The sequence below is a fragment of the Glycine max genome, chromosome 4, assembly GCF_000004515.6.
Source record: "Glycine max cultivar Williams 82 chromosome 4, Glycine_max_v4.0, whole genome shotgun sequence".
NCBI classification, from domain to species: domain Eukaryota; kingdom Viridiplantae; phylum Streptophyta; class Magnoliopsida; order Fabales; family Fabaceae; genus Glycine; species Glycine max.
This window is the reverse complement of record NC_016091.4, coordinates 872,072-888,143: the sequence shown is the minus strand read 5'-3', so window position 1 is coordinate 888,143 and position 16,072 is coordinate 872,072. Positions and strand designations below refer to the sequence as shown.

Here is a 16,072-nt window from a genome sequence, read left to right as displayed (position 1 = left end):
ATTTTTTTTATTGCGGGTTGTGGTTGACAATTTCATTATGTTTTGGGTGATGAAAATGACGTTCCACGGGAATTGCTTTTTACTTCATAATTAAAAGTAAGGGGCTGAGAAGTTTTTCTTTTCAATACTATTTAAATATTAAATAATTATATTGTATATGATAGTACATATAGTTATTATTTTATATCTTTTATATATATTGTTTTAGAATGAGTTCCTAACACTCATTATCAAAGGAGGTAATTCAATTAGTAATTAATTGAACATAATGTGTAAATATTATAAAAAACAATAATATATTTTATTTTATTTATATATTTTTTAAAATTACTTTGAATTTAAAAAAAAAAATAAGGGGTGTAAATGCAACCTTGGATATAGTTTAGGTCCATCACTGATTGGAAATTTTTTTATATTATCTTTGATTTCTATGAATAAAAGAAATTTATATAAATAAAAGAAATATTGATGTGCCAAAACATACAGTACTTTCATCCAAAGCTTAAATATCCCAAAACATAATGAGTAATTTATAGTTGATATGTCAATTAGAGCTTAAATATGTTTTTTCCTTTAAATTTGAGATTTTTTTTTCATTTAAATTGAAAATTGTTTATTTTAGCCTTCAAATTTCATGAAATTGTTACTTTTAGTCATTCATTGCCAACAACATTAGACTCATTGACAGTGTGATCATAAGTATCCACGTCTATAATACACAAGAGTAATTAATTAAATGACATGAAAACTTTGAGCTTCAATCTCATTTTCTACAACAACTGGAGTTAACTTGTATCACTTAACAGAAAAACACTCAACAATACGAGAGAAAGGAATCTAATGCAACATGAGTAATCTAAAAAGGTACTCCATCCCATTTCAAGTAACAAAAGTGTTTTATTATTTTTGTGTAAGCAATTCTCAATCACATTATCTCAAAAATACTCTTCAGGTCAAAAATTTTGTTTATAGTTGATATCAAATTCACAATTTAATGAAATTAACTATTTTTTTTGATAAATATATATATATATATATATATATATATATATATATATATATATATATATATATATATATATATATATATATATAATCGAGATCAGAAACAATATGCATATTACTTGCTGAATTCAGATTATTTTAGCAGTTTTATGGTGGATATGTGCTAATTAAAAATGTTGTCACGATGGAATTGATGTTCAAGTCAGGAGATGATGAATCCACTCAAGAGTCAAGAAGACATGACTAAGAAAATTTAGAAAGATTTTAAGTTCATTATCGCTAGACATATACATTTATGATTTCCATGTACAAGCGCATCTCTGTCTTTCACTACAAAAATTCAACCCCAGCTGTGTTGGACTAGTGGTTAAGGATATCAAGAAGGGAAACCCTGATTTTAATCAGACACCTAAATAGAAACTCAAGTCCTTCTTCAAAGTCTTTAATGCACGACTCCATTTTCTCCAACTGGTTTTGCAGATTGTTTATGTCTTCAAATTTGCAAGTCTTGGTAAATACAAAGGACTGCAATGCTGCATCCACTTGGGCAAATTCACTTTCATCTGCCACTAGCGAGCAACCGACTCTCTTGGGCTGAATTAGCTTGGAAATCGAAAGCCAGCTGTTTGACTTTGATTGTGTTGACCCTGAGATAAATTGCAGCAGTGTCTGAAATGTTGATAGTGTAGCCACTTCCATGTCTTGTAATAAGCTAATCAAAGCCACTGTTCGGTGATCTTTGTTTGTATTAGATGAGATGTTGGAACTCTTTGAAGTGCTGTTCAAATTTGCCAAGGCTTTGGAGATGGCCTTTTTCACTACCTTCCTAGATGTCAAGAATTTCTTGACTTCTGCTGTCAGCTCCACTTCACCACCTCTCTTCCTTCTTATGGTTGATTGAAGTTCACGTGTGCATTCTTTTGTGCGTAGTAAAGCATCTTTGGCCGCAGTACACACGTCTAAGAGCCTTAAGGATCCATGTCTTTTACCCAATTCTCTTGACACTCGTGGAGAAGGACATCTTGAGTAAGGGGGAAGCTGAGTCAATTTTTCAACACACTCAATCAGATCTTGCAAGCCTTCTACCTTATGTCTAAGAAGTGTTGAGGAAGAGGAGGTTTCTTTGGAAGCCCTTAAGCTTTCCAAGTGTTCATTGCATTTGAGAATGAGAGGGTGTGGTCTAGAGGGCAAGCTATTTGAGCGACCGTGGGAACCAGATTTTGGGTTCAAAGGAGAGGATGCCATTTTTCCTCAAGAGAAGAGAAGACTTGGTTTTGAATGAAGAATTGAGTCTACGAATCTGCCTTCCAATGGCATCTTGTCAATATATATTATGGCTGTTGGAGACAAAAACGAATCTCTTCTTAAACTAACAATATCAATGAGGCTAACTAATCAAGATTTGGATCTAGGCATAATTACATAAATGTTAGATCAGTGTTTCCTCCAAGGAAGCCATCCAACTCTCATTTTGTCTCAACTTGCACGATTGTGACATTTTCAATGCAAATGCCTCACCTAAAACGTGCTTTAACCTAAAAATATAAATCAGCTGCACGTGTGGACTGCTGTATTAATGTCAAAACCACGTTTGCAGCGCCTCTCTTGGAGGAACAAGAATCTCATCGTATCATGGATGTTGTTGTGTTTCTGTTGGTTATACCATATAATCACCCAAAAAAGAAAAAAAAATCGTAAAGGAGCATGTCCAAAATTGTTTACTATAGATAAAGTAGAGTATAAAAAGTCACAACTCACCAGGATTAAGTTAATGGCGAATGACTGATACAGAGCAAAACAGTCCAGTCAAACAAAATGGACCACCAGAACAGGCAGATAGGCCCAAGCGCAACTCAAAAAGGCCTCCTCTCTATTTAAAAGACTACATTTGATGACCCTAGTCAGAAATAAGAAATTATGTTTATGTTTATTTTACAATTTTGGTTGAAGACTAGATAAAAAATAGAGAAGAATAGATATATTTTTGAAGAATGGATAGCTGTTATTCATTTGCTCTTTAAATAGAAATAAAGTCAAATATACAAAACAAAAAATCTTTTATTTTTAAGTATGACTAAAACAGTTTCTAATATGATAAAAACAGAATCATAACTCCTAAAGAATATATCCTAAGCAACAAATAATTTTAAAATTTAAAAAATTAGCTAAAACATCCACATATGCCCGCTATTGTAGGCAATGTTTCAGCAATTTTGTAAGAGTGACCCTTGTCCTCAAATCCCCCGTAGGAATTCCTGTTAAGATACTAAGCATGCACAAAGTGTCAACATCTTTGTTTGAGGGGAAAACTTCAGACTCACTTTTTATGGCTTTCAAATTTCTCAAGGCCTTTCTGATTGCCTTCTTCAACTTGTTCCTTGAAGCCAAGTATTTTCCACCCTCAGTTGTAAATACAATTTCATTACTTTTCCTTCTGATGACAGAGTTTCCTTTGATATCTGTAGGCATTCTTTGGCTGTACTGCAGATATCCAAGAGCCTCAAAGACCCTTCTAGAATGTCATCAACACATTTGTCACTGAACTTTTGTGCCACAGCTTGTTGTTTCATAGGCAATTGAAGCAACTTATCAGTGCAGTCCTGCAAATCCAGCAAACCATTAAGTTTGTGGCTTAGCGAAGATGATGATATTGAAGAAGTGGCTTCAGAGTCCCTCAATTTTTGCAGATGCTCCTCATGTTGTGATATGAGTGGGTGAGGTGCGGAGGGCAAGCTGTTCGAACGAGTATGAAGAGAGCTTTTTGTGTTTGCTTCAGTGACTGCCATTTTCTCTTTTCAGAAAACAGAAGGCTGGTAGGGGATATATTGTGTTTTAGGGGTTGGCATCTACTATATATATAGCGAATGAATTATGGAAGACAAGAATTTCTTTTTTAATCTTTTCCCAATGTGTCACGTTGCGTCCAATATATTATATCATATTTATTTGGATATAAGCTTCCTCTTCATGGTAAGCATGCTATTATTATATCACAAGGGAAACAAGAAGAATATCTTTCCTCAGGTGTCTTGGCCTAGCCTTCTCATCCCCCAATTTTTAATTATCCCAACCACATAGGTTATAGGCATCTTTGCAAGCTGCTACAATAAAATATCCAACTCTATGAAGCATGCATCATAACAGAAGCTTTTGTCTGGAGGAGGAGGTGAGGAGCTGTTTCAATTCATAAATAGAATTCAGTTTATGAACTTGTCTGCCCAGAACAGAATATAACAGAAAAGAGAGAATCTTTATTTTCTGATATCAATATATTGATTCGACATTTTTTAATGTATCAACTTGTGGTACTATTTTGCATTTTGTTGTAGTAACTGAGTCATTGTTACATGAGATTACTTTAACCAAATTGGTTAGGGAACATGGAGGGTGTGAGGGTGATACATCAAGCAATGCGGTACAGCAGCAAGACGCTGGCAAACTTGTTTTTGTTTTGCGGGTAGTATGCAACACTATCATTACAGGGTGATTAAGTACACTTTAGCATTTGGTACCTTCCTTCTATTGAGGTTAGTTCTATGTATATTGTGGGTTAGGGAGACAAGAAATCAAATCAAATACTATTATAAAAGACATCCATATGGGAAATGTAACTGACTAGATATATATACACAAAAGCTCAGTAATGTTAACGGGATGTTTCTTACAGAGGAACACTCCTAAATGCAAGTAAGCATCTTGATTTGGATCTCATATCTACCATGCCATTGTTTCCTCAATACTTCCTACGCACCAGGATCACCAGAAAGAAAATAACATTTTAGAGGTTAAAATCTATTTATAATTTGGATAAAATAAAAAATCAACTGCTGAAATTATAAATAATATTATTCTTATCGTTTGATGTACCTGACTTTAGAGGAGCCTAATCCGCATGTAATTATGGAATTTGGAAACATAAGAAACTCACCTTATCTGACTCACCCAATTGAAGACCAACTGATTTTAATTCAGATCTCAAAAATGTTAATAATAATAAAATAATATCATATCTTAGCCATGCACAATCACATAAATCCTACATTTTAACCTAAAACCTTAAAATTTAAGTTTATAGATTTTCTCCTCACTTATATAGTGTTCAACTTTTTCATTTCTATTCGATGTGAGACTTCACCTCACACTACTTCAACATCAATTATAAGTGCAGCACGTGTGGACAAATAATCATAATCAATACTTTCATTTGATTATAACAAGAGAAGTCCGATTAAAGCCTTCACATAATTTTTGGAAGGTAGGGTGAAGGCATATGTATTTGGATAAAATTAATCATGATCCGTTGGCTTGTCCTCTAATATGGAGGGCATTAAACACGTTGTTTTCTGCATTGTAGCATATAAAATTTGAATCGATAACTCCTTAATGTGAGAACAATTAAATGATGTCCACGATTTCATTCATATTGATTGGAATGATTGAATCCCATGTGAGCTAAAAGTTTAATGTCCAATAATTGTCATTCTCCAGCCCCTCCTTCACTATATTCCTTCCGTTTTACCCTCTCTCTCTCTCTCATGCATGTGTCAAAAAAAGAATTAATGATGAGATTAAAAGTTATTCTGCCATTGTTTTTTTGTTTCTTTTTCATTAGGGGCAAGAGTCCCGAATATATTTTTTTTCATATTTATATAACTATTTTTCTTTAGAAAAGAATAAAAAAGAAAAAATGTAGAAAAGAATAAAAAAGAAAAAATGGAGAAGTGAGAATGTGAAGGGTTAGAAATATGGCATACGATAATAAAAGTATATACACTTTTCTTTAATCACATTGATGTACAAGTATGAGATTCTTTAATCACATATTTTGGTTGACTAGTGGCTTAAAATGTTGAGTAAGGTAACTCTGGATCTAATTAGTTGTCTTGATAGGCGTTAAACTCCAACTTCAATATCTTCAATTCACAACTCTAAATTTATCACATGCCTTTGAAAATTCTCAGTAGATGAAGGCTTTGAACTGATGAGAAGCTTCAACACTTTGTCAAGCATTTCGAATTCATTAGTGTCGGACACTTAAGAATCACAAGATATTCTCTTTGGCTGCACCAGCTTGGAGATTACCGACCACCTGCTCTGCTTTAAGTGACTTTTGGGGCCAGTAATGAAACACAACACAGATTCTAATGATCTCCTAGTGACCACTTCTGCTTCTGCTACTTTTGAACTGTGAACTCATTTTTTATTGCTTTCAAGTCTCTCAAGGCCTTAGCAATTTCCCTTTTCATCTTCTTCCTACATGCCAGGTATTTTCCACCCTCAATTGTGGATCCCATTTCAGCATCTCTCTTCCTGCGAATAACTGGCACAAGTTCGTGCATGCTATCCTTTGATTGCAGCAGACAATCTTTAACTGTGCTACAAATATCCAAGCCTCACAGACCCATCTAATAGTTCATCAATCTGTTTGCTGCTGCATTCTTGTGCCAATGCTTGTTGGGAGATTCTCAATTGAAGCAACTCATCAGTGCTTTCTTGCAAATCCTGCAAGTCGTTGAGTCTGTGACTTATTGAAGATGACAACGAAGAAGTGGTGGCTTCAGTATCCTTCAACCTGTGCAAATGCTCCTCAACTTGTGATACAGTGGGGCGTGGTGCAGTGGGCATGCTGTTACTGCGATTGTGCAGAGAGCTTTTCATGTTTGTTTCTACAAGTGCCATTTTCTCTTCTCAGAAATAAAGGTGGCTAGAAATGAAAACACAATTTGTTCTGAACACCAGGTTTTAGTAGTTGATAACGGCTCAATATATAGCAAATGAATAGAGGAGACAAGAAGAATATTTTTGTTTTCAAATGTCACCAAGTTGGAATGCAACTACATTATCTTAATTCTGGTCTTACCATCCTAGTGCTGCCACAGCATTGTTTAATCAGTGCTTTCCACTAACCAAGCTTCCCAACTCATTTATCAATTTTTAACTTGGGAATCACATGAATGAGATCTGCCAAAGATGGGGATGCCTTCGCTATGTCTCCTCCATCTTTTCAGGTACAATAAATGAAATCTCAAATTGTGAACTCCAAGAGGGCAGGTGATTGATTGGATTGAACGTTGAAAGTGGATCTTGTGTCTACAGGTGGAAAAGCAGCTCTATTTATAAATTCCATTAAACAGAACATTTTTAATTGTATATGGCTTGAGAATTGGGAAGCGGGTGAGGGTATACCTTCATCTTTAGACATCAAAGATTATTCATATCTTGATGGCGATGTGTACGCAAAAACGCAATGTTCCCAGGTCATATCAAGTAATTATTTTATGTTTGAGTAAGTAAATGCATGTATTATGCTCTATCCTGTATTAGAGAGAAATAAGTTATGAAAAGTGGTGCAATTGGAAGCATTGCCAGAACATCTGTGGAACGATATTCTTCTTGTCTCCCTTGTGATATAATAATAGCATGCTCACTATGAAGAGGAAGCTTACATCGAAATAAATAGGATATAATATATTGCATACTCATAAAAGGAAAAGATTAAAAAAAACTTCTTGTCTCCCATAATTTGTTTGCTATATATTGTGTAGATGCCAACCCCAAAAACTCAAAACTCGAGAGTTCAGAATACACAACACAAAATTTGAGTGTTAACACCCTCTTATCCTATCCTTTATTTTTCTGAAAAGAGAATATGGCAGTTGCAGAAACAAGCACAAAGAGCTCTCAGCACAATCGATGAAACAGCTTGCCCTCCGCACCTAACCCACTCATATCACAATGTGAGGAGCATCTGCAAAGATTGCAGGACTCTGAAGCCATTTCTTCAATATCATTTCACTAAGCCTCAAACTTGACGAATTGTTGGATTTGCATGACTGCACTTATAAGTTGCTTCAAGTGCCAACGAAACAACAAGCCTTGGCACGAGAATGCAGTCACAAATGCGTTGATGACATTCTAGAGGGGTCTTTGAGGCTTTTAGATATTTTGCATTACAGCTAAAGAGTGTCTATTGATATTAAAGGAAAGCATGCACGAACTTCACTCTGTCATCCGAAAAAGGAAAGGTGATAAAACTATTTTCACAATTGAGGGTGGAAAATACTTGGCTTCAAGGAACAAGTTGAAGAAGAAAATTAGAAAGGCCTTGAGAAATTTGAAAGCCATGAAAAGTGAGTTTCACAATTTTTCAATGCTTAGCATCTTAACAGAAGCAGAAGAGGTCACATTGAGGTCATTAGAATCTTTGTTGTTGTTTATCTGTGACCCCAAGGGACAACCAAAGCAAAGCAGATGGTCAGCAATCTCAAAGCTGATGCATCCTAAAAGAATGGTTTATGACTCTCAAGAATCACGCACAAATGAATTTGACAAGGTGGATGCAGCTTTGTACTCTTTGATAACTGCTAAATAATTGTATTTTGATAGTAGAAAATTAGTCAAATATTGGCCTGAAATTAATTATTTAGCAGTTATTTGTGATTAAAAGTTAGAAAATTAATTAAATTGAATTTTTGGGTGCAGATATAAAAATTGGAGGTGTAACAAGCAAAAAGGGCAGAAAAATTGAAGAAAAGAATAAAATTTGAAGAAGGCTCAACCCAATACGCGCGCTCAGCGCGCGTTACGGGCTAAGCGGGCCAGGAAGTACACGCGCTAAGCGCAGGGTGTCGCGCTAAGCGCGCCTACGAAGGCCCAAAACCCACTTCAGCAGCTATAAATAGAGAGTCAGTCCAAGGGACAGAAACCACAACAGAACCCCCTCTCCTAGGGGTTTCATTTACTCCCTTTCTTTCACCCCTCCTCTCATTGTAAAGCCCTCATGACCATGAGTGGCTAATCCCCTAGCTAGGGCCTGGCATGCCTAAAAAGCCAATGATGTATGGAGCATTTCAAGAGTTATTAATAAAAAGAAAAATTTCCTCCAGATTCTTTATTTACCGTTCTTTCTTTTTACATCTTGTATCTCTGAACTTACTTTCTGTTAGGGTTTAGTCCACTCGGGAGAGGGTAAAGCCTAATTAGGGGTAAGGAATGAATACTTGAATCTGTTTTAAGGGTTAGGCCACTCGGGAGAGGGTAACGCTTAAGAGAACACTAAAAGGAGGAAATTATCGGGTTATCTTTTAGAGGGTTTTTCCTTCCAGTTTCTTTTATCTGCTTTTCTTTCTTGCTTATTCTGCATCTCGGACTTTGTTTTCTGTTAGTCTTTAGGCCACTCAGGAGAGGGTAAAGCCTAATTAGGGATAAGGAAGGAATGCGTGAATCGGTTTTAAGGGTTAGGCCACTCGGGAGAGGGTAACGCTTAATAGAACAATAAAAGAAAGAAATTATTGGGTTAGCATGACTTAATGCCCCAATGCACATGCTTTAGCAAACATCTAGAATGTAATCCTAATGCATCTTAGTTATTGAGTCTTCGCAAAGGGCATTTGGAAGATAGGTAATTAAGGTAGGCTTGTCATCCTGAGGCATCAGGGGCAAGTAGATAGATAGATGTGGGGCAGAATTAGTTCACTGGTATTGATAACAGACAAATCCTGAATCCATATATCTAGGTTGATTAGACTTGTTAGGTTTTAGCAATTTTATTATATAGATTTTATTTTTCCTTTATTTGAATTTCGTAGAAGTAGTTATCTTTATCATATTGCAATTTAAATATTTTATCTTCTATCTTGATCTTTCAATCTTTTATCTTTTCTTTTATCTTCTAATTTTATCTTTAAATATCTTATCTTTTCTTTACTTTATCTTCTACCTTTCTTTATCTTTTATTTTAAATTCTTATCTCTTGCTTTTAAATTGGGTTTGCATTAATATAAGTACAAACAAAGTCCCTGTGGATTCGACACTCGAACTTCCGAGAACTTTACTACTTGTGACGATTTGGTACGCTTGCCAATAAGTTAACACTCTTTCCTCAGTCACAAGCTTTCATCTATTGAGTACCTTCTAAGCCATATTGAAAATTTGGAGATGTGCATTCAGGATCTACAAATAGGAGTTGAGCACCTCACAAGAAAACTAATTAGGAACAGAATTTCCCTTCTCAACATATTCAACCACTAATCATAGAACACCTCTATGATTTTTGTGAACTCAATTTTGACCCCATGAGTATTGTCTCCCAATTGTACATAAATGTAAATAATTTTTTGTTCTATCTGCAGAACAATTACTTACGGATTCAATTATAGTTATTTCATCTTCACTCTTTTTCCTTATTCTTGAGTATACTCCAAATCTCATCTTTCTGTTTCCCTTTATTCTTTCAAATATCCACCTCTGAAATAAGTTAAAGGAAATAAAAAGGTTAAACAAACATTTTTTCATTTCAAAACTATACCAACAATTTGATCAGCCTTCTTCATCTATACAAGAAGGAAAATGAAGTGAATAGTCAAAGATGACAGGGAGTAAAGTTTCCTCATGATTAGAAAACTGAAAATTATTACTAAAGAAAAGAGAAGAAACTGCAAATCAAGAATTGAGCCCACATGTGATTCAAAGTCAATTTGAACTCGTATCATAGCTGTCAAGCTTATGAATGTCATTAGGTTGATGATTAAATCAAAATTTAAATGCCTGCGCTGCACGTGTTGGGAAAAAAGATAAAGAAAAAGAAGATGTCTGTGTTCCTGTTATGTGGACAAACTAATTACTATCTTATCTTAACATACAGTTTATTAATAATTTTTCTTCAATGTGAAAGACAGATGAGATGTGAAAATAAATAACACATTATATAATTCAATTACAACTAATATAATCCCATTTTTTTCTCACTTCAAGGAGATTATGCTAACGCATAAGTTTCATTCAAATATGACCATCTATCATTATGTATGACTAAAAATATAAACCTCAAAGACTTCACGTGTAAATTAGTAACAGCCAGAATTAAGAGAAATAAAATTCTTACGCTAGATTGTGTAGCTCAAACTTTTCCTGTTTTTTTTTTTTTATATAATGACCGCGCTGATGTTTGAATCTATCACCTCATGTATTTCGGTTTTCTTTTTTGGTACAGCAGTAGTAATGAACTTGTGACTTCATAAACTATCAAAATTCCTCACTACTAACTTACATGCATATTTAAGATGAATATATGGTATAACCAACAGCAGTTTTATATATATATATATATATATGAGTAAAAGTTATATGGGAATGAGTGATGCGAAGCGATTCTTGTTCCTCCAAGGGAGGCACTGCAATCGTTGTTTTATCATTAATACCACAGTCCACGCGTGCAGCTGAGTTAAATTTAAGGTTAAAACACGTTTTAGGTAAGGCATTTGCATTGAAAATGTCATAATCATGCAAGTGAGAGAGCAAGTTGAGACAAAATACCGAGTTGGATAGTTTCCTTGGGAGAGACACTGTTCTTACATTTTTAAAATTATGTCTAGATCCAAATCTCGATTAGTTAGCTTCAATTGATGTTTTTTTAAGAAGAGATTCGTTTTGTCTCCAACAGCCATAATATATATTGACAAGATGCCATTGGAAGGCAGATCCATAGACTCAATTCTTCATTCAAAACCAAGTCTTCTTCTCTTCTCTTCCGTTCTCTTGAGGAAAAATGGCATCCTCTCCTTTGAACCCAAAATACAGTTCCCACGGTCGCTCAAATAGCTTGCCCTCTAGACCACACCCTCTCATTCTCAAATGCAATGAACACTTGGAAAGCTTAAGGGCTTCCAAAGCAACCTCCTCTTCCTCAACACTTCTTAGACATAAGGTAGAAGGCTTGCAAGATCTGATTGAGTGTGTTGGAAAATTGATTCAGCTTCCCCTCACTCAAGATGTCCTTCTCCACGAGCGTCAAGAGAATTGGGTAAATGAGCTTTTGGATGGATCCTTAAGGCTCTTAGACGTGTGTACTGCAGCCAAAGATGCTTTACTACACACAAAAGAATGCACACGTGAACTTCAATCAACCATAAGAAGGAAGAAAGGTGGTGAAGTGGAGCTGACAGCAGAAGTCAAGAAATTCTTGACATCTAGGAAGGTAGTGAAAAAGGCCATCTCCAAAGCCTTGGCAAATTTGAACAGCACTTCAAAGAGTTCCAACATCTCATCTAATACAAACAAAGATCACCGAACAGTGGCTTTGATTAGCTTATTACAAGACATGGAAGTGGCTACACTATCAACATTTCAGACACTGCTGCAATTTATCTCAGGGTCAACACAATCAAAGTCAAACAGCTGGCTTTCGATTTCCAAGCTAATTCAGCCCAAGAGAGTCGGTTGCTCGCTAGTGGCAGATGAAAGTGAATTTGCCCAAGTGGATGCAGCATTGCAGTCCTTTGTATTTACCAAGACTTGCAAATTTGAAGACATAAACAATCTGCAAAACCAGTTGGAGAAAATGGAGTCGTGCATTCAAGACTTTGAAGAAGGACTTGAGTTTCTATTTAGGCGTCTGATTAAAATCAGAGTTTCCCTTCTTAATGTCTTCAACCACTAGTCGAACCTAGCTGGGACTGAATTTTTGTAGATCGATATAGATACACTTGTACATGCAAATTATAAATGTATATGTCTACCAATAATGAATTGAAAAATCTTTCTCAATTATTGTTGTCATATCCTCTTGAGCAGATTCATTATTTCCTGACTTGAAGACAAATTCCATGGTGACAACATTCAATTAGCACATATCCACCATAAAATTTCTAAAACATTTTAAATTCATCAAGTATACATGTACTTCCATTGTATTGCCTTCAAATTTATTTGTATGTGATTCTTGAGAATCACAAGCTACTGTTTAAAGATGCATCAGCTTTGAAATTGTTGATCATCTGCTCTTCTTTGATTGTCCCTGAGTCAAATAAACAACAACAAAGATTCAACAAGTTCAGAGTGATTGCTTCTGCTTCTTTTAAGATGCTAAATGTGGAACATTATTATTTCCTTTCTGAGGAAGAAACTATGAACTCATTTCTCATTCCTTTCAAATTTTCTGAAGCCTTTATCATTGCCTTCTTTATCTTCTTCCTAGATACCGAGTTTTTTTCATCCTCAGCTGTGAGTTCAGTGCTAGCACTCTTTGTTCTTATAATAACTAAGTATACTGTGCATCTTTTCCAATGCAGTACATTGGGCTGCTGTTGGAAAATGAGAAAGTCCCAAGTCGGTTGAAAATGTGAGAAATAAAGAAAATGCACTTTAGTGGTTAAAATACATGTAAGTCATTGGTTAACGCCTAAACAGTTAAAGTTTATTATACCTCGTCACTTAGGAGCAAAGAGCCAGCGGGGGATCCACTGATAATTATGGAATTTGCCAATTCGGAGACATAAGGATTCTCACCTTTATATGACAAACACTAAATGAAGACTAACCGATTCTGATTCAGATCACAAAATTGTTAATATAATAACCCAATGTGGTCAAGGATCTAGAGTTAACTTTCATCCTCCTCATAGATGTGGTTTCTACTCTCTTGACACCACTAAAATCTCGCTTGGTGGATAACCCTGTTCAATGAGATCCCTTACCGCCCATGAGTAGCTGTAACCGGATAAAATTGCTTACAGTTTAGGCCTGTGTAGTAATCCTCTAAGTGGGTGTCAGTTAACAGCCTCGACATGCCATTGGCTGCCTGGCCAATAGAATTGGGGGTGTCTCATTGTTCTACCACTTCTGTCAACTGAAAAAAACAATGTCTTATACACAGGAACACTCCAGCTCAAGACTCATTTTTTTCTTTAGCTCACCCTTCCAAATATAATGCAGCACATGTGAACGTATTATCATACTTATTAGTTTTATTTGTTTATAAAAATGAAGTCAGATTAAAGCCTTCTGATAATGTTGCAAGGTAGCGTGATGAGATACATTTTTGGATAAAATTACTGATGTTGCGTTGGCTTGTCCTCTAATATGAAAGACATTAAGCACGTTGTTTTCTGCACTTGCAGCGTATAAAATTCGAACCAATTACTCTTTAATGTGAGAACAATTAAATATAATGTCGACCATTTGATTCAAATCAACTGGAATGACTCGATCCCATGTGAGCTAGCTAAAGTTTGATGCTAAGTGATTCTCATTCTCCAAAGTCCAACCCCTCCTCCATTAACCATTATACTCCAGCATGTATTACAAAATAGAAGTAACGTAGATATTAAAGTTACTCAGCCATTTTTTTGTTTCTTTTTCTTTGGGGGGCAAGAGTGCGAATTTTTTTCATATTCGACATTAGGGGGTCATTCCAGATTCAAAACAGAGGGAATATAAATTACTATTTTCTTTAGGAAAGAGAAAAAAAATGGAGAATTGAGAATGTGAAGAGTTAGAAATATGGCATATGATATGATCAAAAAAGTATATACACTTGTCTTTAATCACATTTATGTACAAGTATGAGAAGGGTTAGAAACATAGTTCGGTTGACTAGTGGCTCAAAATGTTGAGTCACTCTGGTTCTAATTAGTTGTCTTGAGAGGCGTTCGACTCCAACTTCAATATCTTGGATGCACAACTCTAAATTTTGAACATGGCTTTGGAAATTCTCAGTAGATGAAGGCTTTGAACCGATGAGAAGCTTCAGCACTTTGTCAACCATTTTGAATTTATTAGTGTCTGACACTTCAGAATCACATGATATTCGCTTTGGCTGCACCAGCTTGGATATTACCGACCACCTGCTCTGCTTTAACTGACCTTTGGGGCCAATAATAAAAATCAACAAAGACTCGAATGAGCTCATAGTGACCATTTCTGCTTCTTTTAAGAAGCTAAGCATGGAAGAAGTCTCCTCGTCTTTGTTTGAGGAAGAAACTGTGAACTTATTTTGTATTGCCTTCAAGTCTCTCAAGGCCTTCGCAATTGCCCTTTTCATCTTCTTCCTACATGCCAGGTATTTGCCACCCTCAGTTGTGAATCCAGTTTCAGCATCTCTCTTCCTGCGAATAACTGACCCAAGTTCGTGCATGCTATCCTTTGATTGCAGCAGGCAATCTTTAATTGTACTACAAATATCCAAGAGCCTCAGAGACCTATCTAATAGTTCATCAATCTGTTTGCTTCTGCATTCTTGTGCCAACCCTTGTTGGGAGATTGTCAATTGGAGCAACTTATCAGCACTTTCTTGCAGATCCTGCAAGTCATTGAGTCTGTGACTTATTGAAGATGATGATGATGACAATGAAGTGGTGGCTTCAGGATCCTTCTTCAATCTGTGCAAATGCACCTCAACTTGTGATAAAATGGGGTGTGGTGCATTGGGCAAGCTGTTGCTGCGACTGTGCAGAGAGCTTTTTATGCTTGTTTCTACCGGTGCCATTTTCTTCTCTTTTCAGAAAATGAAGGTGGCTACTGGCTAGAAATGAAAAAAGAATTTGTTCTGAAGTGCGGGTCTTCGTAATTGATATCTGCTCAATATATATAGCAAATGAATAGAGGAAACAAGAAGAATATTTTTGTTTTCAAATGTCACCAACTGAGAATGCAACTACATTATCATAATTCTGGTCTTACCATCCTAGTGCTGTCACAGCATTGTTTGCTCGATTCATTTTTCAATTTTTAGGTTGGGAATCACATGAATATGATATCTTGCATTGAGATACCTTTGCTATGTCTCCTCCATTATTTCAGGTCCAAGATATAAAAACTCACATTGTGAATTCCAAGAGGGCAGGTGATTGGATTGAACGTTGGGAGTGGATCTGGTGTCTGCAGGAGGAAAAACAGCTCTATTAATAAATAGCATTAAACATAACATGTTTAATTGTATATGGCTTGAGAATGGGGACGCGGGGTGGGAGTATATATGCAGCTTTAGAAATCAAAGATTGTTCATATCTGGATGGCAATGTGTATCAGTGATTCAGTGTATGCAGTGTTCCCAGATCATGTCAAGTAATTTGTTAAAATGCATGTATTATACTTTATACAACTAGAGAGAATTAAGTACTGGTCTTTTTATATGTTGCATAACTTTGTACCCTGTTTTATATTATTTTATGAATCATATGCACATGAAATCAATTTCCTTTTTTATGAGTAAATTACATATACATTCTCGGTTTAAAGAAATTACACATCCTTTTTCCTCCGTTTTTAAACATTACTTTAACCCTCCTCT

General features: G+C 35.5%; 3 protein-coding genes and 1 pseudogene across 3 annotated transcripts; 1 reads left to right on the top strand and 3 right to left on the bottom strand.

Annotated features, from left to right (window-relative positions):
• Positions 1-1,234: 1,234 nt before the first annotated feature.
• Positions 1,235-2,512, bottom strand: LOC102668625 (uncharacterized; annotated as a pseudogene).
• Positions 2,513-3,010: 498 nt separating this feature from the next.
• LOC100795664 (uncharacterized) lies at positions 3,011-3,835 on the bottom strand. Its single transcript, XM_006578958.3, has one exon. The coding sequence runs from the start codon at positions 3,789-3,791 to the stop codon at positions 3,372-3,374; it is 420 nt and encodes a 139-aa protein (XP_006579021.1). The 5' UTR covers positions 3,792-3,835; the 3' UTR covers positions 3,011-3,371.
• Positions 3,836-11,487: 7,652 nt separating this feature from the next.
• Positions 11,488-12,556, top strand: LOC100793390 (uncharacterized). The gene has a single exon (XM_003522867.5). It carries the CDS (start codon positions 11,552-11,554, stop codon positions 12,440-12,442), a length of 891 nt encoding a protein of 296 aa, XP_003522915.1. The 5' UTR covers positions 11,488-11,551; the 3' UTR covers positions 12,443-12,556.
• A 1,767-nt stretch (positions 12,557-14,323) lies between these two features.
• LOC100803641 (uncharacterized) lies at positions 14,324-15,640 on the bottom strand. Its single transcript, XM_006578956.2, has one exon. It carries the CDS (start codon positions 15,266-15,268, stop codon positions 14,324-14,326), a length of 945 nt encoding a protein of 314 aa, XP_006579019.1. The 5' UTR covers positions 15,269-15,640.
• Between the last annotated feature and the right edge of the window lie 432 nt (positions 15,641-16,072).